Source organism: Triticum aestivum, chromosome 6D, assembly GCF_018294505.1.
Source record: "Triticum aestivum cultivar Chinese Spring chromosome 6D, IWGSC CS RefSeq v2.1, whole genome shotgun sequence".
NCBI lineage: Eukaryota > Viridiplantae > Streptophyta > Magnoliopsida > Poales > Poaceae > Triticum > Triticum aestivum.
Window position 1 is genome coordinate 166,519,195 of NC_057811.1, and position 27,338 is coordinate 166,546,532.

The window sequence follows — 27,338 nt, forward strand, 5'->3', positions numbered from 1 at the left end:
CTACTTTAAGAGTCTTGCTCCACAAGAGGGCCATGGTATCAATATCAAAGAAAGTGGCAAAGCCCATGAGTGCAAGTTGACGAACGGAAAGTAAATTGTATGCAAGGGACTCAGCAAGCATGACCTTCTCGATCATGAGAAATGACAACCTTGCCAAGTCCCAATACCTTAGAGGACGAGGCATCACCCCACTCGGCATTGGTGGGCATAGATGGAATCTTGTGTACGTCCACCACCAAGTCCTTGCTTCCGGTCATATGATTAGTGGCTCCACTATCGAGCAACCATGATCCCCCACCGGAAGCAAACACCTAAAAGAGATCAGTGCTTGGTTTTAGGTACCCATTTTGTAATGGGTCCTTTGATGTTAGTGACAAGGGTCTTAGGAACCCAAATAGACCATTCAATGTACTCATAAGGAGAACCAACAAATTTAGCATAAACATGTCCATCACTAGCACGACATAACACATAAGAAGGGTTAAAGTCGCCGGCTTTGTTGGGAGGGGTAGCATTGCCCTTCTTGGCATCACTACCCTTCACATTGTTCTTATTCTTCTCCTTAGAAGCACCCTATCCCTCCTTCACAAAGGTTTGCTTGAGAGGAGGAGGTCATTTGGCCTTGTCATTCTTCTTCTTGTTCTTGGACTTGGGCGCGTACCCAATCCCTTCCTTGGCCACAACTTCCTTTTGATTGCTCAAAAGGTCGTTGAGATTCTTCTCGCCTTGTATGCAAGACACAAGGCCATTCTCAAGATGCTCCTTCAACTTTGCATTCTCCTCAACAAGATGCACATGCTCACAACACGGGTTAGTAGCATTTGCATTATCAACTAAGACCATATGAGGAAAAGTGGCTCTCTCCTTGGTTAGCTTTACTTGGAGTTGATCATGAGACTCTTTGAGGCTAGCATGAGCACCCTTCAAGACCTTGTGAGCCTTGTCAAGTAAGTCAAACTCCTCTTTGAGTCTAGCAAGATCAACCCCAAGCTTGGCCTTCTCGGAGTTTAGCACACGAGATACAACAAGAGCATGATCAAGATCTTTCTTTAATTTAGCGTGGTCATCATTGTGTGACTCCTCAAGAGCCAAACGAAGACCTCGCTCTTCCTCAAGAGCATTGGAAAGATCCAATATCTCATCGGCATAGTCACGACTATGCCCCTCCATCTCAGAGATGGTATCTTCGTGAGTCTCGATCATGTCATTGGCTTCACCAAGTTGTTCCAAGAGTGCAATGAAGTGCTTCTTGGATTTACCCTTGAGTTTACTCATAAAAGACTCAAATTCATTCTCCTCCACATTAGACCCCTCATGTTCATCAATGCAATCCGTCAAAGAAGGATTATTAGTGATGGTAGTTTTGATGTTGGGGGTTACCTTGTTGGTGGCTTTAGCCATGAGGCACTTGGCGGTGATGTTCTAATTGGGTGAGTCGAAGAGAGACACCCGTGGAGTTGTCGCAATGGCAACAGAGGCCATGGAAACCAACTCACCATCTTCATCATCATCATCATCCTCATTGTGCTCTTCTTGTGCCACCAACCCCTTGGGAGGAGTCTTCTTGGTGAAGTTGCTCTTGTTGAGGAAGGACTTGGCCTTGTCTTTTCGGATGAGCTTGCCACCATTGTCTTCCCTCTTCTCATAAGGGCATTCCACAACAAAGTGGCTCACATTGCACAATTATAGCAAGTCCTCACTCGTTGCTTGCCCTTCGCGCCACTTGAGTTGTTCTTGTTGAAGTTGGGCCTTGAGTTCTTCTTGCTCGAAAATTGCCTTGAAGCAAGAGCCATGTGTTCATGGTACGCATACTTTGTATCTTCGGGATTGCTCTCCTCTTCTTCCTCTTCGTCCTCTCCTTCCACACTAACCTTGGCCTTCAAGGCAAGGTTGGGCTTCTTTGCTCTTTGAGAATGTAACACCGCATTATCGGCGGTCTTGTCCAAGATAGTCATAGCCACAAACTCATCCAACACTTCACTTGAGGACAAGGTGTGGAAATCCGGCCTTTGACGAATGACGGAGGACATGGCCTTGTGGTAAGGCATCATGGCCTTGAGGAATTTGCGCTTGATCCAGTTGTCATCCGTATCCTTGCTCCCATGATATCGGAGTGAGACCGCGAGAGTAGTTAATCTTCGATAAAGCTCACGAGGTTCTTCATCTTCTTTCATTGCAAACTCATCGGCTTCATCTTGCACCACTTCATAGTTGGAGCGTTGAATGCTTGCGCTTCCCCTGTAGAGGGAAACAACATGGCGCCAGGCATCCTTGGCCACGGTGAAGGGCCGGAGATGAGCAAGATCTTCGGGTGGAATTGCATCTTGGATGATGAAGAGAGCATTCTCATTGAATTGATTATCCGCGGCTTCTCTCGGGGTGAAGTTGCTTCGGTCATGCGGATAAAAGCCTTCTTCAATGATTCTACAAAGATTAGTATTAACATGGTTTAAATGACGCTTAAAGCAATAAACCCAAGAATCAAAGTCCTCATTTTTCACAATCTTAGGGGGAGGACCGACATGATTCAAATGAGTGGAAGGAATCGGTCCACCATAAGTAAGCGGAGGTTCCACATGGGCAAAGATGTCGTTGCCATTTTTACCACTAGATGAAGGAGCCTTTTCACTAGTAGCTTCCCCCTTGTCGGAGTTAGCATCCGTCACCTTGTTAGTGGGATCACCCACTTTCATCGATGCGGTGGATAATTTAAGCCCTTCTAAGAATTTGTTAAACATGCTTTCAACCTCGGTCGTCATGGAGGTTTTCAATGTGTCCAAAGCCACATTGAATTCCTCAGAGAGACCGCGGTTCCCCCATCGGCCGTAGACGAGACCGGATTCACACCGGAGTGCTCCTCCACATCGTCTATGGTATCAACCATACTCTTCGGAAGGCAAAGTCCTTAATAAAGAGACGAGGCTCTAATACCAATTGAAAGGATCGATATAGTTGACTAGAGGGGGGGTGAATAGGCAACTAACATTTTTTTAGCTTTTCTTTACCAATTTAAACTTTGCATCAAAGTAGGTTGTCTAGATATGCAACTAGGTGAGCAACCTATATGATGCAACAACAACAAACACACAAGCAAGCAAGGGATATAATACAAATAAGCTTGCACAAGTAAAGGCATGAGATAACCAAGAGTGGAGCCGGTGAAGACGAGGATGTGTTACCGAAGTTCCTTCCTTTTGAGGGGAAGTACATCTCCATTGGAGCGGTGAAGAAGCCACTAGGGCCACCGTATTCTCCTCACGCCCTCACACAATGCGAGATGCCGTGATTCCACTATTAGTGCCCTTGAAGGCGGCAACCGGACCTTTACAAACAAGGTTGGGGCTCTCTCCACAACTTAATTGAAGGCTCCCAACGAAACCCCGGAGCTTCACCACAATGGAATGTGGCTCCGAAGTGACCTCTTCCGTCTACGGCGCCCAAGCACCCAAGAGTAACAAAAACCACACAAGAAAGTATGGGGGAATCAAATATCCTTTGGTGGAAGTGTAGATCTAGGTCTCCTCCTTCAATCCCTAGCAAATCAACGAGTTTGAGTGGCTAGAGAGAGAGATCGGGCAACAGAGCTTTAATGGCAGTAATGGAGGAGAGAGAGAGGCAAGAGGTAGGTGGGAGGTAGGAGAAGCACCTCCTTAAATAGGCCCCCCACAGATCCAACCGTTATGTGAAGAAACGCATAGGAGCGGTACTTCCGCAATAGACACCGGTACAACCGGTAAATGCGGGAAACCCCTGCTAGGGCACTAGGGCGGTACTTCCGGTGGCGCATCCGGTAGTACCGGTCTATCGGAATAAACCGGAACTACCGCACCACCACCGCTAGGACTACCAGGCCACATACAGAAAGTAAACCCCTTAGGCCGGTAGTTGGAGTGGAGGTTGGGCCGGAACTACCGCTGGGCCAGCAGTCCCTGGGTGGTGGAGTCCGAGGCGGTACAACTGCCCTGAGCACCGGTAGTACCGGTTTGTCAAGAAAAACCGGAACTACCGTTCCACCACCGATCTACCACCGTACCCGGTACAGAAGGGAGTCACCCCTGAGCGGTACTAGGAGCGGTGTTGAGAGCGGAACTACCGGCCAGCGGTACAACCGCTCAAGGGAGCGGTACTACCGCCATGGGCAGAACTGCACAGGACAGAGGATGGGGAACCTCTCTCTCCTCGAACTGAGGGTATATGGTGGGTGCAGAGAATGTGTTCGTGAAGTGATTCCCCCAATACCTTCTGATGTGGATTCCCTCTTAATAGTACGGATATCCTATGACCAAAGGAATAAAACGTCGGAAACTCTGTCTTCGATCTTTTCCGCATAGAGGGAAATCCTAACCGTCTTGCGCCACACAACGTGTACCTGAGAAAACGATGGCGCACGATTAGTCCACATGTGTGTTGTCATCATCACCAAAACCCTAAGGCAGAAGATGCCCTTACAAGCGGCATGCCCGGGTGATGGCATGTGCCCCCTTTATGCGGTCCCGAAAACCGCGACTCACATCCTATTCTCATGCACGACAGCACGGGTCCTCTGGACTTTCCGTCCGCGAGGCTCCGGGGCCCAACTGGGAGGCCCTGGACTTTGCGGAGTTCCTGTTGGCCAGAGCTACCCACCCTAGGCAGCCCTCTGACTCCTTTAAATTCCTTGCTTTTCTGTAGTACCGGCACCCTCTCTCTAGGCAACGCGATTGTGATCGGCTCGGGCTCATGCTGGATGCACTTCTGGCTACCGTGCGTCGCTTGTCCTCTTCGCATGGCACATGTTGGTTGCCACTCGGTGGCTCGTTTCTTATTTCTCTTATGCTTTTCTGGCCGTGATTGTGATGTTGCCCCAGCCGTCAGATTTGCTATGACGTTTGGATGTTGGTTGTATGGATAGTTACTTTATTTATAAAGCGGGGCAAATGCCTATTTCAAGGAAGAATATCCTGCCCGCTTAACTCCTTCCTATTTTCAAAAAGTGCCACATGGGTACGCCCAACCAGCCATGGGATGGACCCACATGCAAAATTCAGCAGGACCTGCTCATCTCGATTAGAATTATATGCCAAAGATCAATAAATTATATCCTAAAAATCTCAATGCCTGTTTGATTTGCTTGGAATATGCAAAAGAGTTTATCTCACGTTATAAATGGAGGGGGTAAAACCAGATAAGGTTATTCATTCTACTCGTCCTTATAACAAAAGAGAGTAATGACACACACTCACTCACTCACTCGCCGGTATCGCCACACAACAACCAACATGTTGTGTTTCCTGAACGAGCCGAGCCTATTTTAGATCGTGGAAATTAACTACATAATTGAAAACATTATTTCTCAAGTGATCCATAGTGGATACATAATTCGCCTTGGGAAGACTAATTGATTCACCTACCAACATTAGTTTCTATCTCTCATTGTCTCCCCATATAGCTTCTTGACCTATTTGACTGAGTGGCTATACATAGAGGGGAGGGGATGGAGAGGTATAGGCAAAGAAAAATTTGCACAATCACACGCTTTTAAAGCATCTCCAATGCTAACCCGCAAACCAGATACCGCATCCGTCCGCGGACTGATCCAGTTCACAGACATTAGTACGGGAGTTGGCCATCTAACCGTAGCCGCAATTGTCCGCAAAAGTCTTAGTTAAAAAGCGAAACAACACCTTCCGCCAAACAAGCAACATGCATTACATGCACCTTCCGCCAATGCAATACAAAGCAATGTAATGCGTTGCGTTGCATGCCGCTTCCGCCACACACTTGGGCCAAGTAATGCATTTTGGAAAGGAAAAAGAGATTAATGTCAGCACTTTTGGCCGAAGGTGTTCGGCGTGATCCATGCATTTAGTAATAATTAGAGCTTTCCGTTAAGTAAATCATGTTTGGCTAGCTAGCTATGCGCCTTCCGCCAAATCAAGCTAGCTACCTTGAAGCCTTCCCCAAACATCAAGCTAATCAGTTATTAATCACGTTCTCCATCGGCCTTCCACCATCATACATGGATGAGGGCACGTGGTGGCTTTTTACTAGCCACCCGCATGTCCGGATTCCCACAAAGCCCCTTTTGTTTAATTCCGATTTGCAGCAAACGAATGTCCGGACTGCTCTGCAGACTAGTGGGGTATCGCATTGGATGGCAAACTGTGTCCGGACACGCGATTCGGATGGATGCGGGCGATTTGAGGGTCCGCTTTAAAGATGCCCTTACTACTCTTCCTCACACATTGCTCTACTCATTTTTTTGTGCTGCTTCAAGGTCTGTCACATCATGGTAGCCGTGTGCGTGCCCATTTCGGAGAGGAGCTTTCCAACTCCCTTCCCCTCCAAGAACCTGAAACGAGTGACAGGCAATAAGATTTTTGGAGAGTGTTTGTGCGACTGCTCGCTTGTTCGCTTACAACTTCATCGATCTACTACTATGTATACGATATTTGCAGTCATCTGGTACTCCCTTCGTAAAGAAATATAAGAGCGTTTAGATCACTACTAGTGATCTAAACGCTCTTATATTTCTTTACAGAGGGAGTTGTCATGGAATAGTCACGGCAGATGTCCTCGTGCAAGGACTTAGTCGTGGAGCCATCACAACTAGGAAGCTTAAAGGGGTTAAACGGGACAAAGGACACGAGGATTATACTGGTTCGGCCCCTTACGGTGAAGGTAAAAGCCTACTCCAGTTGAGGTGGAATTACTTAGGGTTTCGATGACCAGGGAGCTAAACCGCTATGCCTGGCTATCGATCTGACCTTACTTGTCCTGAACCGCCGCTGGGTCGACCCTTTATATAGAGAGGTTAACGCCCAGCGGCTCTCAGAGTCCCGGCCGGCTTATAAACAGTGTCCGGCTCGGACTCTTAACTATTCTTGCCTTACACTACAAGTCATGCCTTAACGGCGGTTTATCACTATGGGCCTTAAGCCGCCTCTAGGCCTTAGGCCCATCATTGAACCGCCATCCTCAAGCTTGATATTGGGCTTCATGTGATGATCGTCATGACATAACCCGGCCCTTCCTGGGTGGGTGACTCCAGTAGTTATATCCCCAACATTAGGCCCCAGATTGATTTGAACCGGTTCATGTCAATCTTCAATACCTTAATAAAAAATCTTCTGGCTTCTGTCCGCGCAAAGGCTATAACCCGCCATGACGTCATCTTCTGGATTCTTTGTAACCCGTCGTAACGTCATCCGCCATTAATGCACGTTCTGCTCAAACGTATCTCAACGGATCCTTGTCTTAATAACTATCCCGAAAATCGAGGCGTCTCTGCAGCTGGATAATCATGTCTTCAGCCTCCTCGTTTCTCACGCCCATTCATCAGCCGTCCCTTATAAGTAGGCCCGGCCCTTAGGTCTTCATCATTCTTCCCTTTCCATCGTCTTCCTCCTCTCGACACCTCAGAGCCCGAGCTCCGCCGCCGCCGCTGCGCATCCCGTATGCACCAACCAAGGCCGCTGCATCAACCTGTCTTGACCAGAGAACCGCGGCGCACCTCCGCTGCTCATCAGCACCAGTAAGTCCTCGTCGTCCCGTATATTAGATCCGCATTAGGGTTCGCGAGTTCTTCGGTGTTCTTCGTGGTTCCTCGCGATTCCTTCGCAGTTCTTTCAACGGCCTCCTTTGATCCAAGAGTAGTGCATAACTTCGGCGGTAGTCGTTTCACACCCATTTTCAATACTAGCAGATCCCTTTTGCTTGCAAAAAGACCTCATTTAGAGCTTATGAACTTCTCCGTATCAGTTTTTTGGTCTAGAAATTTTTCTTTTCTGGACGATCGTTTGATCCAAAATAATCCCTGCAATCTGTGAAACTTGTTTGTGCAACACTTAGGCAAAAACTACGTCTGTTAGCCATGGCGGCTCATATCGCCGGCTTAAAAGAGGCTATGCTTTGTGAAATTTCCGGATCATTCATAATAGAGTTAAATAACTTAATTGCTCATGATATCCACGGCGGCTTAAATAACCTGACACAATTAGCCATATACTATTAGGCCCTTTCATAAGCCGCCATCTTGAATACTGAACTGAACCTTTCCTCCAGCTTAAATTTAAACCGGAAATTTTATTTGGTCATAGGCTTCCATCTTTCACAATGCCGCCTAAGGCTCCCAAAGCACCCGTCACATGCAACTGGGTTAGATCCAACGTCACTGACAGCATCTTAGCTGATTTCGTGAAAACGGGTTACCTGCCAAAGAAAGAGGTCATGTCCTATCGTGCTCCTGACCCGTCAGAAGAGAGGCCTCAACCCAAGGATGGGGAAGTTGTCATATTTACTGATCACATGAACCGGGGCTTTGCTCCTCCCGGCTCAAAATTCTTCAGAGATGTACTGCACTTTTTTGATCTGCGACCTCAAGACATCGGACCCAATTCCGTGTCAAACATCTGCAACTTCCAAGTGTTCTGTGAGGTGTACCTCGGAGAAGAACCCAGCTTGCTACTCTTTAGGGAATTATTTTATTTGAACCGCCAGAATGAATGTGCCAATGGGCCCAGCTTGGAGCTCGGTGGAATCTCAATCCAACGACGGAGAGATTGTCTCTTCCCTTATGCTGAGCCGCCAAGCCACCCGAAAGATTGGAACCAGACATGGTTCTACTGCCAAGACACTTCTCCGGCTGACGAGAACCCTCTGCCCGGCTTTCGCGCCCTTCGTCTGGAGTTAAATCACCCCTTGCCAGACAAATTATCTCAAGCTGAACGTCAACCACTTACTCCCACCATCAACAAAATCAAAGCTCTTCTGGGGAACGGCCTAAATGGCATTGATCTGGTCCGGGTCTGGATTGCCTGGCGGGTGATTCCTTTAAGCCGCCGCCCCGGCTTGATGTGTGATTACACGGGCCAGAAGGATGATCCTCTTCGGCACAGTCCAGATGACTTACCTGAGGACGTCATTGATGATACAACTAAGTCTCTTCTGAACGAGAGCCTGGCAGATTGCGGGAGAGTGGGCTTAAGCCCTTTCTGCAAGGCTAACCCGGCTCCAACGGTAAACCATTGACCTGAATACTTCACCTTCCATTTTAACGATTTTGTCTTAACTTACTAACCCTTGTTGTATTTTAGAGGCTAATGATAAATTCTGGAAGGTCAAGTATGACCACGAAGCTGCCAAGAAATCCCGAAAAATTAAGAAAGCCGTCAGGAAAACCGCTCCCCGTAAGAAGGGGAATAAACCTAGCGCCTCAGACCTGCTTCGTCTGGAAGACACCTCCGAGTCAGAGGTAGCTCTTGACTCTTTAGGCTCCTTTTTTAACCATCTTATTGACACGGATTATCAGCAGGAGGACACCGGAACGAGTCATGAAGTGAATGAAGAGGTAACTATAATTCCTCCGACTCCGAGCCTTTGCCGAGACAGAAAGTCTGAAGAGTAACCCGGAAAGTAAGATTTTCACATCCTTTAGCTTATCAAGATCCTCAATTTCTTTTGAAGCGATAGATTTATGAGAGCCGGAGGCAGCCCCGGACCAGCAAAGATACAGACCTCTCCTCCGACTTACCCGAAGCATCAAGGAAGCGCCGGACTGAGGTTATCTCCGACTTATATTCTTTGTATCCTTTGGCGGGCATCCCTCGTCAACCACTCAATTCTTCCGACTCAAACTACCAGGGAACTTCGCCTTCCTCCGGCGACTCAATGCAGTCCAGCTTGCGGGCTTTCAAAACCGCTCCCGGGTAATGATGATCAGTTGATTTTGTACTTATCTTACTCATGTTTTTGCACTAACCCTTGGACTTGCAGTGTACAAGTGAAGCCCAGCAAGAGGGTGAAGAAAAATAAGCCGGCCGAAGAGCCGGTCCTGGCTGAGCCGGAACTCAGAACGGCTGCTCCTAATGCCTCTGCTGATGAGTCGCCGGCTATACCATCTCCTTATGCCACCGCTGCTCCCACTGTTGAACAAGCTATGGAAGGTTCTGAGAACCCGGAGATCCCCAGCCCCGCTCATCCAGATGATCCGGACGTTGAGATCACCCGGATTGAGTTTGTCGAACCGGGACGACCTACCGTGTTGGCCAAGTGCTCTGCCAAGGAAGAACTTCTGGAGCGCCGCCGGGCCAAGTTGGACATCACTGATTATGCTCATCTGAGCATTGAAGATATTGTCTCTGGCTATGTGAATCAAGTGCACAACAACCGGGATCTGGAGATTAACATGGTGAAACAAATACAGCAAAAATCTGAGGTATAACTCTCTTTCTTACTCCATAGTTATACTTACCATGCCAGCCCCCAAGTCTATTACTTATGATAAAATATGTTGTAGACTTAATACCGGCTTAGTAAGCACTGCAAGAAAACCGGCTTACCTGGTAGCACTCAAGGTCCGGTTTAATCAGCATATCTGAATCGGTCCTTACCTTGTTTTAATCAAGTAGTTGAACAAGCAATATGCATTAGCCCCCAAGTGCCAAGTACCTTTTCTTGCAAAGTGCTTGGGACTTATTTGCATGAACCACCACTGTAAATAGAGCTCTTCAGCATACATTAGCCCCCAAGTGCCAAGTGTATTTGCTTGCAAAGTGCTTGGGACTTAATTTTGCATTATAATCACCCTAACTGTGACCCGGAATTTATACAGGCCGCCGTCAAGCAATTTGAATCGAGGATCTCTGATTTAAAGAACCGCCTGAAGACTCAAGAAAATGAAACCCAAAAGGCCAACTCCAAGTTTGAATTCAGTGTATCTGCTCAAGAGAAACTGAAGAAAAAGTTTGAAGCAGAGAGAAAAGCTTGGGCGGATGAAAAGACGGCTTTGCTCAGCCGGGCCGAACAAGCGGAGGCCTCTCTTGCTGAAACAACCGCTGAGCTATCCGGCTTAAAACGCCATGTATCTCAGATGGTCACCGCAATCTTTGGTAAGTTACTCTGTAAGTGTTTAACCAGTTTACATCTTTTCCAAAGAGCATCTCAATTGTCATCAGCTTACCTGACTTTGCAATGCAGGTCCCAGGAGCTCCAATCTTAATCAAAATGTGCTGACAAAAATGAAGGCGGTTTATACCTTGGTGGAGCAACTTTACACCGGGTCACAACGTGCCTTAGCCGTTGTGGCTCTGTCAAATGAAGTTTCGACTCATCTGGCGGATGTACTCAGGCGGCTTGCCATACTTCCTCAACGCTTCCAAGAGTTGAGACGAGCTTCTGCAAGAGCCGGAGCCATAGCCGCTCTGAGCCGGGCCAAGGCATTTCTACCTGAGCTAGACCCGGCTGACATCGCCCTTGGGTATCACAGTCTAAAGGAGGACGACACCCCATTTGACCAGAAAGACTTCGCCGCTTGCGTGAAGAGCGTACGCCATGTCGCCACACTGATTGGTAATGACACAGATCTTACCAAATATCAACCGGGCTATGACACGGAGAATCAGAGGATCCCAACACCACGCTATGAAGCAGTCAGCCTGATTCCTCCAACTCGTAAGCATACCTTCGCCCCTGAAGTTGACCCGGCCGGGTTAATTGATGATGAGGCTCAATTTGAAGCCTTGAGTGGCATTGACTGGAAATCATCAACCTTACAGGTCATGGAAACAGCCGGAGGAGCAGAGAGGGATGACCCGGAAACCTCAGGCCAACAACGCCCTTGATCTCGCAGGCGGCTCATGGTTATGTCTTAAAAGACGATGCCTCACCTTTTGGACTCGGGGAGTCATGTAATAGAGTAGGACAAACACTTAATTTTGTCGTGCCATCGTGCACGTGTGTAGCGCTCAACATTGTTTAAGCTGCCCTTTTATATTCTTCCGGGTTATGCTTGATCCTCTGTTTTCCTTATGTTTAAAGAGCTGTCTTTAATTGTCCTGCATAGAAAAACAAATCACAAGTCCCTTGGCGGTTTACCGCATGGAGAGTCATTCACTTTACATATAACCCGGAATCATAACAAACCGGTCCTCCATTATATCCTTGAGACAACCATAACAGCATACCTGTGATCCTTCAAGTACACCTCCGGTTTATGTGATCCGAATAATGAGTAAAAACCCCACTATGTAACATGATGCTTATCATGTGCGATCAACTTTATTGACCAAAGTTAAGCCGGTGGAGTAGAAACCACCCTTGAACACTTTAGATATAATCAAAAGAACTTGTTTGCAACAAAGAAACTTCAAAAATTTGGAGGCTTCTGATTCGAATACGACCAGAGAACCGTCCCAAAGGGGTTAAGCTAAGATTCGAATACAATCATATAGCCCCCAGTGGCTTTGGCGTTGCCGATCAAGAGGGTATCGACAGCTATGTTCTCTTTGGTTCGAATACGACCTATGTTTGAACAGGAAGCCCCCAAATGATCTTGAGAGTTGTTTAACGACGCTGATTCGAATACGATCCACGTCGGTTCCCAAAGGGGGTTGAGCTATGATTCAAATATGATCAAGAAACTCCCTAGTGAGCTCGGCAATATGCCAATCAAGTGGGTATCGACAGCTATGTTCTCTTTGGTTCGCATACGACCTATGTTTGAACAGGAAGCCCCCAAGTGATCATATATTTAACGGCTAGATTCGAATACGATGATAAGCCGGATCAGCCTCCAAGTGATCATGTGATATCATAATGAAAATAACAATGACACATTTACCTTTGGAGGGGAAAAAAGGACAGAGGTCTGCTTTATTATTCATCATAATATATACATGGCTATAGAAATATGTACATTATGAGAGCCGGTGGCTCAGGTGTAATAAGGCCAAAGCTGAGCTATATTCCACGGCCGGCGGGTCTCCTCCTCCGACTTACGTGAATCTTTGTGCTCTCGAACATCGATGAGGTAGTATGACCCGTTGTGCAAGTTCTTGCTGACCACAAAGGGCCCTTCCCAAGGTGGGGATAGCTTGTGTGCATCTGTTTGATCCTGGATGAGCCGGAGCACCAAATCACCTTCCTGAAAGGTCCTGGACTTAACCTGGCGGCTATGATAGCGGCGCAGGTCTTGTTGGTAAATCGCCGAGCGAGCTGCTGCTACGTCACGTTGTTCGTCCAACAAGTTAAGAGCATCTTGACGCGCTTGCTCATTGTCCGCCTCAACATAAGCCGCCACTCGAGGCGAGTCATGACGGATGTCGCTAGGGAGAACCGCCTCAGCTCCGTAGACCATGAAGAAAGGTGTGTAACCCGTAGACCTGTTAGGAGTAGTATTGATGCTCCATAACACAGAGGGTAACTCCTCCACCCAAAAACCCGGCGTCCGTTGCAAAGGGACCAAAAGCCGGGGCTTGATGCCCTTCAAGATTTCCTGATTGGCTCTCTCAGCTTGACCATTGGATTGGGGGTGAGCTACTGATGAAACATCTAGCCGAATATGCTCTCGTTGGCAAAATTCTTCCATGGCGCCTTTAGACAGATTGGTACCATTGTCAGTTATAATGCTGTGTGGAAAACCAAAGCGAAATATCACCTTTTTCATGAACTGAACCGCCGTGGTTGCGTCACACTTACTAACTAGCTCTGCCTCAACCCACTTTGTGAACTTGTCCACCGCCACCAAGAGGTGGGTCTTCTTATCCTTGGACCTTTTGAAAGGCCCAACCATATCAAGCCCCCAGACTGCAAACGGCCAAGTGATTGGAATCATCCTCAACTCTTGAGCCGGTACGTGAGCACGTCTTGAGAACTTCTGACAACCGTCACATTTACTGACTAAGTCCTTTGCGTCAGCGTGAGCCGTCAGCCAATAAAAACCATGACGAAAAGCCTTCGCCACAAGGGATTTCGAGCCGGCATGATGGCCACAATCCCCCTCGTGAACCTCTCGTAAAATTTCTTGACCCTCCTCAGGGGAAATACAACGCTGAAAAGCCCCAGTAACACTGCGATGATGCAGCTCGCCATTGATAATTATCATTGACTTAGACCGTCGGGTTATCTGTCTGGCCAAAGTTTCATCCTCAGGCAAGTCTCCCCGGGTCATGTAAGCCAAGTATGGCACTGTCCAATCTGGGATAACGTGAAGAGCCGCCACCAACTGTGCTTCTGGGTCAGGAACAGCCAAGTCTTCCTCTATAGGCAACTTGATAGAAGGGTTATGCAGAATATCCAAGAAAGTATGAGGCGGCACCGGCTTACGCTGAGAGCCCAGCCGGCTTAAGGCATCAGCCGCTTCGTTCTTTCTGCGGTCAATGTGCTCCACTTGATAACCCTGAAAATGTCCGGCGATGGCATCAACTTCATGGCGATAAGCCGCCATGAGGGGGTCCTTGGAATCCCACTTGCCTGATACCTGTTGAGCCACCAAATCGGAGTCACCAAAGCATCTCACCCGGCTTAAGCTCATCTCCTTAGCCATCCGAAGACCATGGAGCAAGGCCTCATACTCAGCTGCATTGTTAGTACAGGGAAACATCAACCGTAGCACATAACGAAATTTGTCACCTCAAGGGGAAGCTAAAACGACTCCAGGCCCCGAGCCCTCCAACTGCCTGGACCCGTCGAAGTGAATAGTCCAGTATGTGTTATCTGGCCTCTCCTCAGGCATCTGCAGTTCTGTCCAGTCGTTGATGAAGTCTACCAATGCTTGATATTTGATAGCAGTGCGTGGCACATACTTTAAATCATGAGGCCCAAGTTCAATGGCCCACTTAGCAACTCTTCAGGTGGCTTTTCTGTTTTGGATGATATCTCCTAAAGGAGCAGAACTAACCACAATGATGGGGTGGCCCTGGAAATAATGCTTAAGCTTCCGGCTTGCCATGAACACCCCATAAACAAGCTTCTGCCAATGTGGATACCGTTGCTTGGACTCAATGAGTACTTCGCTGACATAGTAAACCGGCCGCTGAACCGGATGTTCCTTACCCGCCTCCTTGCGCTCCACCACGACGGCCACACTGACGGCTCGTGTGTTAGCGGCTACATACAACAATAAGGGCTCCTTATTGACAGGAGTAGCAAGGACTAGCGGCTCAGCTAACTGTCTTTTCAAATCCTCAAAAGCAGCATTAGCAGCATCACTCCAGACAAAGTCATCTGTTTTCTTCATCATCTGATACAGTGGTATGGCCTTTTCGCCCAACCGGCTTATAAATCGACTCAAAGCAGCGATGCGACCCGCCAGACGCTGGACATCATTTATGCACGCCGGCTTAGCCAGAGAGGTGATTGCCTTGATCTTCTCCGGGTTAGCTTCAATGCCTCTGTGAGAAACCAGAAAACCCAAGAGCTTGCCTGCAGGAACACCAAAAACACACTTGGCTGGGTTAAGCATCATCTTGTAGACCCGGAGATTATCAAAGGTCTCTCTCAGATCATCTATCAAGGTCTCCTTCTCTCTGGATTTGACCACAATATCATCCACATAGGCATGAACGTTACGCCCAATCTGATTATGAAGACAATTCTGCACGCAACGCTGGTAAGTCGCCTGTGCACTCTTGAGCCCAAAAGGCATAGACACATAACAGAAAGCTCCAAAGGGAGTAATGAACACCGTCTGCTCTTGGTCCTTAACAACCATTTTGATTTGATGGTAACCAGAGTACGCATCCAAAAAACTCAAACGCTCACAACCCGCCGTAGCATCAATAATTTGATCAATACGAGGGAGAGCAAAAGGATCAGCCGGACAAGCCTTGTTTAAATCCGTATAATCCACACACATACGCCAGGTGCCGTTCTTTTTAAGTACGAGCACCGGGTTAGCTAACCATTCTGGATGAAAGACTTCCACAATGAACCCGGCCGCCAAGAGCCGAGCTACTTCCTCACCAATGGCCTTCCGCCTCTCCTCATTAAATCGACGGAGGAATTGCCTAACTGGCTTAAATTTTGAATCAATATTAAGAGTGTGCTCAGCGAGCTCTCTCGGTACACCCGGCATGTCAGAAGGTTTCCATGCAAAGATGTCCCGGTTCTCACGGATGAACTCGATGAGCGCGCCTTCCTATTTAGGATCCAGATTGGCGCTAATGCTGAACTGCTTAGATGAGTCACCTGGAACAAAGTCAACAAGCTTAGTCTCATCGGCCGACTTAAATTTCATTAACGGCTCATGCTCCGTGGTTGGCTTTTTCAGAGACGTCATATCTGCCGGGTCAACATTATCCTTATAAAACTTCAACTCCTCTGTCGCACAAACAGATTCAGCGTAAGCAGCGTCACCTTCCTCGCACTCCAAAGCTACTTTTCGGCTGCCATGAACCGTAATGGTCCCGTTGTGACCCAGCATCTTGAGCTGCAAATATACATAACACGGCCGTGCCATGAACTTGGCGTAAGCCGGCCGCCCAAATAGAGCATGGTACGGGCTTCTGATCTTGACCACCTCAAAAGTCAGTTTTTCCGCCCTGGAGTCGTACTCATCTCCAAAGGCTACTTCCAGCTCGATCTTACCAACTGGATACGACGACTTACCAGGCACCACGCCGTGGAAAACAGTATTGGACTGGCTGAGGTTTTTATCGGTTAATCCCATACGACGGAAGGTCTCATAATAGAGGATGTTGATGCTGCTGCCCCCGTCCATGAGCACCTTAGTGAATTTATACCCACCAACCTGAGGAGCCACCACCAAATCCAGGTGACACGGATTATCAACCCGGGGAGGGTGATCCTCCCTACTCCATACAACAGGTTGCTCAGACCATCGCAAGTAACGTGGAACCGCCGGCTCAACAGCGTTCACAGCCCTTTTATGAAGCTTCTGGTCTCGCTTGCACAAACTGGTAGTAAACACATGATACTGTCCACTGTTGAGCTGCTTTGGATTGGTCTGATATCCCCTCTGCTGCTGCTGCTGATTACCCTGGCCAGATTGCTGGTTGAACCCCCCTTGATTACTTTGAAAATTCTGAAAATTGGAATTTGAACCGCCGCCCGGGCCATGAAAGCCGCCGCCGCCTGAGCCGCCGCCCTGCCCATTGTTGCCATTGAAAGTGTTGGAATTTTTGAAAGCTTTCATGATTGCACAGTCTTTCCATAGATGAGTGGCTGGCTTCTCCCTAGAACCTGCCTTGGACAGGGCTCATTCAACAATTGCTCAAGCGTCGGGCCTGATCCGGCGGATCGGGGAGGTGGTCTCCCCTTACGTCGGTGGTTGTTACCTTGCGCATTGGTGTTGGCCACAAATTCCATACTGCCATCAGCCTTACGTTTATTACTTCCCTGGTTCGCCGGGTTATGCTGAGGGCCCTTGCCGTTGCCATTCTTCTTTCCCTTCCCTGTCTTTTCCTCATCAGACGCGGGATCCTTGGTACTATCAGAGTCGGCGTACTTGACCAGAGCCGCCATCAGCGTACCCATATCGTTGCAATCGCGCTTGAGCCGCCCAAGCCTCATCTTCAGAGGCGCAAAACGACAATTTTGCTCCAACATCAAGACCGCAGAGCCGGCATCCCTCTTATCAGACGAATGTATTATCTCTTTGACCCGGCATACCCAATGGGTTGTAGACTCGCCTTCTTGCTGTTTGCAGTTAGTCAAATCCACAATCGACATTGATTGCCTACATGTATCTTTGAAGTTTTGGATGAACCGGGCTTTTAGCTCTGCCCATGACCCGATGGAATTGGGCGGCAGTCCCTTCAACCAAGTGCGGGTAGTCCCATCCAACATCATGGTGAAGTATTTGGCCATTGCCGCTTCGCTGACCTCCAGCAACTCCATAGCCATCTCGTAGCTCTCAACCCATGCTCCGGGCTGTAAATCAGCCGTGTAATTAGGTACCTTCCTAGGTCCTTTGAAATCCTTGGGCAGACGTTCGTTACGGAGAGCCGGCACCAGGCAAGGGACGCCTCCGGCTCTTGTAGCCATGCCTGCCTCAATAGAAGCCGTCGGGTAAACCGGAAAAGGCTGGTAAGCCGTCATCTGAGCCGCCTGCTCAGCTTCCTGACGCGCTATGTCTTGATCTACCGCATTAAAGGCTCCATTATGTGCCGGGCCATGCCCCCAGGAAATTCATGGCGCCGGACGTTGCTTGAGCCGGTCGCCGACGCCATGTGTCTGCTATAACTCGGACTCCGGTTTTGATGAATTGCCTGTCGAGGGGTCGAATGAATCCTGTCCCGGCTATATGAATATGCCTCCTGCTACGCCAAAGCCGTCTGAAGAAGTTCTCTGACCCTGCGGGTTTCGACCGCCGTTGGGGAGTCATCCTCAACCGGAAGAGCCGCCAGTCGCGCTGCTGCAGCGATCATGTTTTCCAACGGGTTAGAATAATGACCCGGTGGTGTTGGCACATATGGAGGCGATGCAGTATTCACACGGGGAGGCCCCATCACTGGTGGCTGAACCAGCGTTCCCACCCCGGGTGCCGTGACCTGATTTATCTCTGGCGGGTTGCTAGGCCCTGCACCAGGTGTGTTGAAGAGGTTGCGAGGATCATAAACCGGAGGGAGCTGAGATTGAGCCTTCTGATACCTCCTTCTCATGACCTCATTGGATGCGTTCTGATCCATCGTGAGCCGGAAAGACTGCGCCTGAATAAACTGAGCCTGGGCATCCAGAGCCGCCCGCTCTGCAGCCATCCTAACTCCTTCCGCTGCCAGGTCTTCCTTGGCCTGCGCTATGTCCAATTTTAGTTGTGCCACTTCTGCATCATGTTGAGCTTGATCCGCCGGGACGACCGTGGCAGTTAACAGGGCCGTCATCTTATCTGTGAGATCCATTAGCACCTGAGCCGGCGAGTGCACAGGGCCTCCTGCCCCAGCGGCGGGGTTTTGAACAGGTTGTGTGCCGGCCATGAAGTTTCCAACCCGGCTTGGCGGCTCAAAGGGGTCCGGAATACTGTCGCCATCGGAACAGCCCCTGAGCCTGCCATCTTGAAGTTGATATAACGAGTTGGTCTCATCTGTGGACGACTCGCCATCAGAGCGGGCGGCCGTCTCATCGCCAGATCCAGATCCTTCAGAGAGTCCTCCATGGACGCATCCCACGAAAGCATGCTTCAAGGCAGGCAGAGTCCGGGCGGGTCTCGCACGCTGAGCCGTCTCGACGAGGTCGGTGCAGAGGTCCGGCTCAGGGCCCGGCTCGCCAATCTTGTCAATGAAAACGTGGATTCCGCCGAAGGGGACCCGGTACCCGTACTCGATTGAGCCGGCGTCAGGGCCCCAGCCTGCGTCGTCGATGTAGATCTTGCCGCGATGACTCTTGGTCATCCGGCCCACAGCATATCCCTTGAGCCCTTCGAAGCTGCCCTTCAAGAACTCAAATCCACCGTGCGCTGGCCCCACGGTGGGCGCCAACTGTCGTGGAATAGTCACGGCAGATGTCCTCGTGCAAGGACTTGTCGTGGAGCCATCGCAACTAGGAAGCTTAAAGGGGTTAAACGGGACAAAGGACACGAGGATTATACTGGTTCGGCCCCTTACGGTGAAGGTAAAAGCCTACTCCAGTTGAGGTGGAATTACTTAGGGTTTCGATGACCAGGGAGCTAAACCGCTATGCTTGGCTATCGATCTGACCTTACTTGTCCTGAACCGCCGCTGGGTCGACCCTTTATATAGAGAGGTTAACGCCCAGCGGCTCTCAGAGTCCCGGCCGGCTTATAAACAGTGTCCGGCTACAAGTCATGCCTTAACGGTGGTTTATCACTACGGGCCTTAAGCCGCCTCTAGGCCTTAGGCCCTTCATTGAACCGCCATCCTCAAGCTTGATATTGGGCTTCATGTGATGATCGTCATGACATAACCCGGCCCTTCCTGGGCGGGTGACTCCAGTAGTTATATCCCCAACAGGAGTATTTTGATTGCGACGACTTCTTCTATCGGGCTACTTGTGGTATTGCCACTTCTCTGATCACACCATTGTTGCGAAGGTCACTTCACCACCATGCGCGCGGGCAACAATGAGATTTTTGCTACCTTTGCTTATGTGCCGATGATTTAGCTGTTGGTACTTGTGTTTGCTTCATATGCAAATAAGGTAGACATGCTACTTTATTACTCCACACATACTTGCATACATAGTATCTCATCTACGACAAGTTTTACTAGCACGCTTGTGATGATATTGATGTTGATTAAACCCGTTTCAAATTGCTCATTATTGCAACAATGTCACCTACAAATAACCTAGCTCTACCATCACATTCCCCTTTTCCTACATAGACAATGACAGCCACACACCATGAGTGGAGCCGAGGTTTTCCTATTCTTTTATACTTTATTCATCGGTTGTTGTTGCTAAGAAAAACAAATTGCCCTGGACGGGTGAAGCTACAATGGAGAAAAGGTCGGGTGATTCGTCTCGAGAAAAAGGAAAAAAACAGTACAAAAAATCCTAACAAAACAACAACAAAGAAAAACACTTCAAACAATATAAGACGTTTTAGTCACTAGAGTAGAAAGAAAAACTCACGCTCAAGTTAACAAGGACCAACCTCAAACCGGCACGAAGCTCTCCACTCACCCTTGTAACACAACCCAACCTGCCACCTACCCTCCCCCACTGACACTGACACTCCACCGAGAGCCGCGGGCCCCACAACCCCGGCCTCCACCTGGCGTTACCACCTCACTCGCTCCCCTGCCCTCTCCCATCTCCTCTTCTCCTCCGTCGCCGCCTCGTTCCAAGGGTCCTTCCTTCCCTGCCCTAACCGGACCCCACCCACCGACCGCTCCTCCCTGCTGGATTCCCGTTCCGGCCAGTGCGGCACCGACCCCTCGCTGGATACGCGGCACCGGCCATGGCGGGAGGCGGCGGTCGGAGGGACGCGGAGGCCGCCGTGAGGATCGGCAGCGGCAACGTGTTCGCCGCGCTCGAGGCGCTCAAGAAGAAGAAGAAGAAGAAGCCGCCTTCCGCGTCCTCGTCCGCTCCGGGGCGGAAGGTGAACGGGACCAAGAAGCCCGCCGCGCCAGGGAAGGGGGAGGAGAACGCGCCGCGGCCGCCGCCGGAGGTTTTCTGGGCGCCCGCGCCGCTCAAGTCGAAGTCGTGGGCCGACGTAGAGGACGAGGACGACGACGACTACTTCGCCACCACCGCCCCTCCGCGTCCCGTCTGGGAAACCGCCTCCGCCGCCGCGGACGGCAAGGCCGGCGCCGAGGAGGTCAGTGCGTGCCCGTTTTGCTTTCACGTCCACTGATGTTAGAGTTTCGCAGCCGGTTTTGATCTAGTACTGGTAGGTTGTTAGAGCGGTGCAGCCGGTATCTTCGTGATAGAAATGAACCTTTCGGAATCGTACAAAGATTCAGTTTCGCGAAAGGTTGCAGTTAGTGAGACCGCTGATTCTTGTTCTACATAGTGGGATCATGGTCTTTAGGATGTGGGGAAGAGTAGTATAACTACTTGGTGGTGGTCCTTTGCTTGTACCACTTGTGGAGTGACCATTAACGATGCCAATAGTGACGACCAACGGGTAAAGCTTGGAATCTTGAGAATTGGACATGAGGTGTCTTATATTACTTTACAGAGGGAGTACTAGGTTTGCTATATTTATGCATGGTATGATAATGGGCAGACAGCTTGACGAGTGAAGGTGCCACCTCACGCTCCTTACCGAAGCACCAGTGAAGATTCATGGTGCGTAGACCCTAACTGTTTGTTGTACAGTTTTTTTCCACTATGTCTATGTGACATTCTAGGAAGTTCGATGTGTGTGATTCAGATACGGAATATGTCAATTTTGTCTAGCATGGAGACAGTAATGTTGTTTTATGATGATTAGTGTCAACCTATATTTCTAGTTTACGTCGGAAATATTTCTCATTGTTATGTTGATGATGTCACTGATTCTTCTGGCACCATGTTCAGTGTTTCTCACTTACAATTTTGTGTTGGTTACTCGTATTCCTTAGCTTTCCATTTATGCATGTCTTTTGTGTACACAAGTATTCGCACTTTACGAAGTTGTCCTGGATTGTCTCATATGTAAAATCCTATATCATGAGGAATGGCTTAAATTCTTAAATATACTTTCTGCCAGTAGGTGTATTTGCTATGTGTATTTAACTTGCTTATCCCGTGATCAATCTAAGAAAAAGTGGCTCATCCCATAGTCTCACACTCTCACGATACATGTAAGGTAATCTATGTAAGATTTGTATTACATATAAATTTGTTGAGGTTCTGTAGTGTTGCTAATACTAAGTAATAGGTTTACATATATAGATGCAAAAGGGGGAGAAGAAACCAGTATTTTTTCAGCTCATGTGGCCAAATTAGCTTTTATAATGAGAGTGATGATAGAGTGGGAACAAAAGTTATAGAACAGAAAGAAAAACGATTGATGTATGCTCTTTGTGTTTTGTTGTGTTTGTTTTTTGTGATTCAATACGAGAAAATCTGTTTCAGTGACTGGTATGGCACACAATGATATTACCTAGTGTTAGTCGGACACGGACATGGTTGTCCGAATCTGACTCGGATTTCGGTGTCTGACTTGGCAAGATATTTTTGGACACAGCAAATGACATTTTTTTTGCGAGGAAATCACATTTGTTATACGGACGGGTATAAATTCCGACAGCGATTCATACTATTGAGTTCTGCCAAAAAATGCTGGTGTCCGTGTAGAACTGCTTCTGTCTACTTTCTCTATGTATACGGCGTAGCTGTGTCTGCTCTTCCTTATGATGTTCTCTGTTGATACATGCATTATTTCCCCCCTTGCATCTAGTATGGTATAATTAGCTCTGCATTTACACTGCAGGAAACTGAGAGTGAAGATGATGGTCTTGATGTTGACATGGGTGATGATGAGCTAGAGGAACCCGAGCATGGACATGAAGTTGATGTACCATCTGAACCTGAGGTTAAAGAATCTGCTCCAGTGCCTGTCCATTCTAAAGACACAGAAAAGCAACTTTCAAAGAAGGAATTGAAGAAGAAAGAGCTTGCAGAACTAGATGCTGTTCTGGCCGAGTTGGGGATTTCTGAAAATGCTACACTGGCTGACGTCACTAGTAAATGTATGTAATGTAATCATGCTACAACCTATACAAATTAATCAAAATGATCAACCATTCCTCATTTTCTGGTTAAACTGACATGTATTTTGATTTTGGTACTTTGCAGCTGAAAGAAAGCCTGATGGACAGAAAGGAGATGGGGATAAGAAGGGTCTTCCTGTACCATCAGAAAGCAAGACTTCAAAAAAGAAGAAACTAAGGAAGGAGAAACCATCGAAGGATTCCAAAGAGCAGCCCAATGAAGTGGATTCCAGCAAGGACCATGGAGGGGCGGCCGATGATACAAAGTCTGGAGAGGAAGCTACCGCTGTGGACTTGAAGGAGAAGATGAAGAAGATAGCTGCATCGAAAAAGAAAAAATCAAGCAAGGAGGTGGATGCTGCCGCCAAGCACGCTGCGATGGAGGCCGCCGCTAGGAGTGCGAAGCTCGCTGCTGCAAAGAAGAAAGAGAAGAGCCACTACAACCAACAGCCCGTGCGATAGACCGCCTTCATCTCGAGCTTCAGTATAAGCAGCGCGCTTGTTGGATCCATTTGCATCACGCGATGCATCTTGCCTTGGCAACAAGTAGTGGTGCTCTCTCTGCTTGCTTCAGATTACTTAACATGAGTATATGGACCATACCTGCTGTCATTTCTGTTGGAGCCCCATTTTCACCTCTGGTATGGAGCCTATCAACACTAGTGGTTAATGAACTTCCAGTTGTATTATCACCATGCACAGTTTATAATCGGTAAGCTATCATTGTGCTATGTTAGTATGTTTCATCATGCATTGTCTGGATTTCTGGCTGTGGCTAGTATTCTTAGTTTCTTACCCTTGTCATTTGCACATACTCAAAACCCACCAGATGTTGCCTGGTAGGATACATCTGCTGCCTCAGATGTATTGTTCTCATCTGGTACGTAGACGTTTAGATTCTACAAGTTTGCTTTTATGCCTTATCATTTGGTCCTGGCATTGCTTTAGTTATGTACTGAAACGATTTGGACGTGGATTACGCAAGCTTAGTGTATGCTGTCATGGATCATAGATCAAACATCTTGGAGGAAAAGTTGAACGATTCTTCATCCGACGTGAAGTAACCCAATGGCAGATTCTCTTGCTGATCGGATGAACTTTCTTTCGTTGACAACTGATTACTATGGGTTAGGAGAAATTAAAAGCAACCACACGAGTATTAAATTATTGTTTGCATTTGCTTAGTATAGTGATGCATTGTCCGATATTTGTTGGTGCAATCGAGTGATCCTGAAGGTTTTGGAGATTGTTGGACAGAAACAGTGTGGGACTGATTAATGTGTTTGCTAGTGCACGCAAATAGATAGTCCCTGGAGTTTGGAGAAGATTGCTAAAATCTTCGGAGAACTTTGCTACAAACTTTCGAGAGAGTTATCTACGCAGCAGAGAAGTTTGCTAGCTGTGAGGAGTTTGCTACCGAGACTTCATTCTAGTGTGATGCTTAATCGAAACTACATACGAACTGAAATGAGTGACCAAACAAACTAAAACGTGTCTATATACATCCGACTCAAAAACCTAAGAATGTCCTATATTTGTGAACAAAGAGAGTAGCATATTTCTCTTCACATTCACACATGCCACCTCATCATATAAACATGCATTGAAAAAAGGCGGGTGCCGGCCCAAATTTGGGCCGGTAGGCCCGCAGCCATCCGACCTGGCGGATCGTAACCATCGGATGCCCTCGTCTTCCTCTTACGTGTCTCGCTCTCTTCCATCTCCCCTGCATCTCGCTCTCTCCCATCTCCCTGTCCGCACACACTCCGATGGCCGTCCCCTCGTCGGCCGTCCTCATCGCCTGTCGCCGCCCCTATCATCTGTCCTCGTCGCCGTCCGCCGCCCTCGCTGGTCGTCCTCCTTGTTGTTCGCCCATCCTCGCCGCCCGCGGTGACCATGCTCACCAACCTCTGTTTGTAGCAAAGACTAAGTCGGTAGTAGCAAAAAAAATGAGTCGGTTGTAGCAAGAAACAAGTCGCTATGCACCACGCTCGTCATCTCTCTGTTTGTAGCAAAAAAGAAGCCGGTTGTAGCAAACAACGAAGCCGGTTGCAGCTTTCGTCGTCGTCCATGGCTTCCGTCGTCTACGGTTGAAACTTTTTTCGCCGTCGGTTGAAGCTTTTCTCGTAGCCAGTAGCAGCTTTCGGGTTTGCGCAGTGCCCCACTCGAAAATCTTTTTCCAGAACGATTGTAGCTTTCTTATGAATGATTGTAGCTTTCTTATGATCGATTGTAGCTTTTCCAGTGCACGGTGTCTCAGTTGAAGCTTTATATGCCGCTGGTTGAAGCATTTGAATCGAAGGGTGAAAGCTTTCGTATAAACGGTTCAAGCATCACCTCGCTGTCGCGCCATGGCTAGTCGCGCACCATTGACGGGCACTAGCGCCGCGTGCGGGCCTCTTGCAGCTCTCCTGCCTCGCAACTTCTCCACCCTCGATGTCTTCTCTCGCCCTCGGCGTGGCTCACCGTAGCAGCAAAACGGCTCGTCACGCCGGCGCGCTGCGCGTGGCGGCGGAGATGGGGAAAAGGAGTGGTTGCTACGCGTCGTGGGGGGAGAAGAAGATAATGAAAAAGAAAAAGGATTGGAAGGAAGAGTGATGCGTGACGCACGATGGAGAGCGATCGCAAGGCGTGCACTTGTCCGGTGCAACGGTTCGGCCGGCGCTCCGAATGTAAACGTTTCCCTTGAAAAAATCCAACTCAACATGCAAACATGTGTGGGAAAAGTTCACCTCAGTAACTAAATACAATGAATTATATATATATATATATATATATATATATATATATATATAGTTTTTAATTTGTATATTATTATGTATCCAAACATTCATGTCTAATATTTTGCAACCGATCCCACGGCAACGCGTGGGGTATCATCTAAGTATATGTTGCAGTCTTGTAGATTTTTCCTGTATGGTTTAAATTTTAGTATGTAGTTTTCTAAACGCCACTAACTTTCAGATTTAATTGACAACTGTGCATATACTGATTTTTTGTTACTGTATCATACTTCTACGCAACACGCGGCTTGCACGTGCCCGGCGAACTCCTGAGGCGCCAGGACGCGCGCCCACGACGGCGCCGCCCCGTTGGTTCCAGCCTCCTTGCTGAGCACATACACGGCCTGCTCACCGCCGTGGCGCCCGGCGCCGATGGCGGCCACGCGGCCGTCCCCGATGGCCACGACGACCGTCGCCGCGCGCCCGTCCTCCGGTACCGGCGCCACCACCCGCCACACGCTGTCGCCGTCCCGCACCGCGAGGTGGCCACCACGTAGCATGTACATGGCGCCTGCTGCGGACGGCGCGGCGCAGCACGTCCTCGGGCACGCCCCCTCGTCGACCAACCTGTCCAGCACTGGATCCCACGCCCAGGCGTCTGTGTCGAATGCCTCGCCGGTGCCGGTGGCGCCTCCGTCGGGTACCCGCCAACCACGACGAACCTGGCGCCGACGCAGATCCCTCTTGGCTCGTCCCGCTCCAGCGCCATGTCGGGCAGCGCCGCCCACGCGTCGGCCTCGGCGTCGTATGCCACCGCCGACCGCAGCGCGTTCTTCTCCTCGTCGTGTCCGCCTGCGACGAACACCCTTCCTCCGGCCGCCGCGCACGCGAAGAACGACCGACGCGGCCCAGGCATCGGCGCGCCGCTCCGCCACGCGCCCTCCAGGAAGTCGTACACGTGCACCGTGTCCGTCGGCGCCCACGTCTCAGGGTCCCACCCGCCCACCACCACCGGCTTCCTCCTCTCGACACAAGCCACGGCGGCGAGCTGGCAGAAGAGCGGGAGCCCCCGGCCGCCTGGGAGCGGGGGCAGCGTGGCCCACCCTCCGTCGGCCGGGTCGTGGAGCACGAGCCGGTAGGAGTTGGAGAGGGCGGCGGACGCAGCGTACTTGTGGGCCGGGCCCGAGGCGGCGAGCGGGGGAAGGGCCTGGGCGAGGGCGAGGATCGGGCGGGCATGGCCGTTGGCCCGGCGGAGGCGGCCGTAGAGCGGCGATTCCACCTCCGCCTTCCACTGCCGCGAGGTGCGGCGCGCTGCTGGGAGCTGACGGAACCCCACCCGGAGCAGGCATTCCCGCGCCACCTCCTCCGGGAGCCCCGGAATCAGGTCACCCATCGTCGATCAACCTCGACCGATGCACAACCTTAATTCGCTCACTCCTTCAAATCAAACGAAAAGAACCGATAACAATCCGCTTCTTGCTCTCTGGTTTGGAACCCTACTACGCAACGAGAATCGAGCAGTGAATTGTGGGGGTCGTGGCTGAGCTGAGTTGTTTTGGGACGCGGCGGGATGGCGAGCTTTATACCGGACAAAGCAGCATTTTTTAAATTTATTGTACAAACCAAGGGGGTTGCGCGGGAATGCGAGAGAGGTTTTCCGAACGGCGCTCGCCTCGCCATGCTGATCCCGTATCATATCCGGAAACAACTTGCCTTCAAAAAATTGGTCAGGATGGAG

General features: G+C 49.3%; 1 protein-coding gene and 1 pseudogene across 1 annotated transcript; one reads left to right on the plus strand and one right to left on the minus strand.

The window, feature by feature from the left end:
- Nucleotides 1-20,450: 20,450 nt before the first annotated feature.
- On the plus strand, nucleotides 20,451-23,623 carry LOC123144332 (skin secretory protein xP2). The gene is made up of 3 exons (XM_044563430.1): nucleotides 20,451-20,995; nucleotides 22,598-22,856; nucleotides 22,963-23,623. The coding sequence occupies exons 1-3, from the start codon at nucleotides 20,636-20,638 to the stop codon at nucleotides 23,337-23,339; spliced, it is 996 nt and encodes a 331-aa protein (XP_044419365.1). The 5' UTR covers nucleotides 20,451-20,635; the 3' UTR covers nucleotides 23,340-23,623.
- A 2,261-nt stretch (nucleotides 23,624-25,884) lies between these two features.
- LOC123141394 (F-box/kelch-repeat protein At1g80440-like) lies at nucleotides 25,885-27,117 on the minus strand (annotated as a pseudogene).
- Nucleotides 27,118-27,338: the final 221 nt, after the last annotated feature.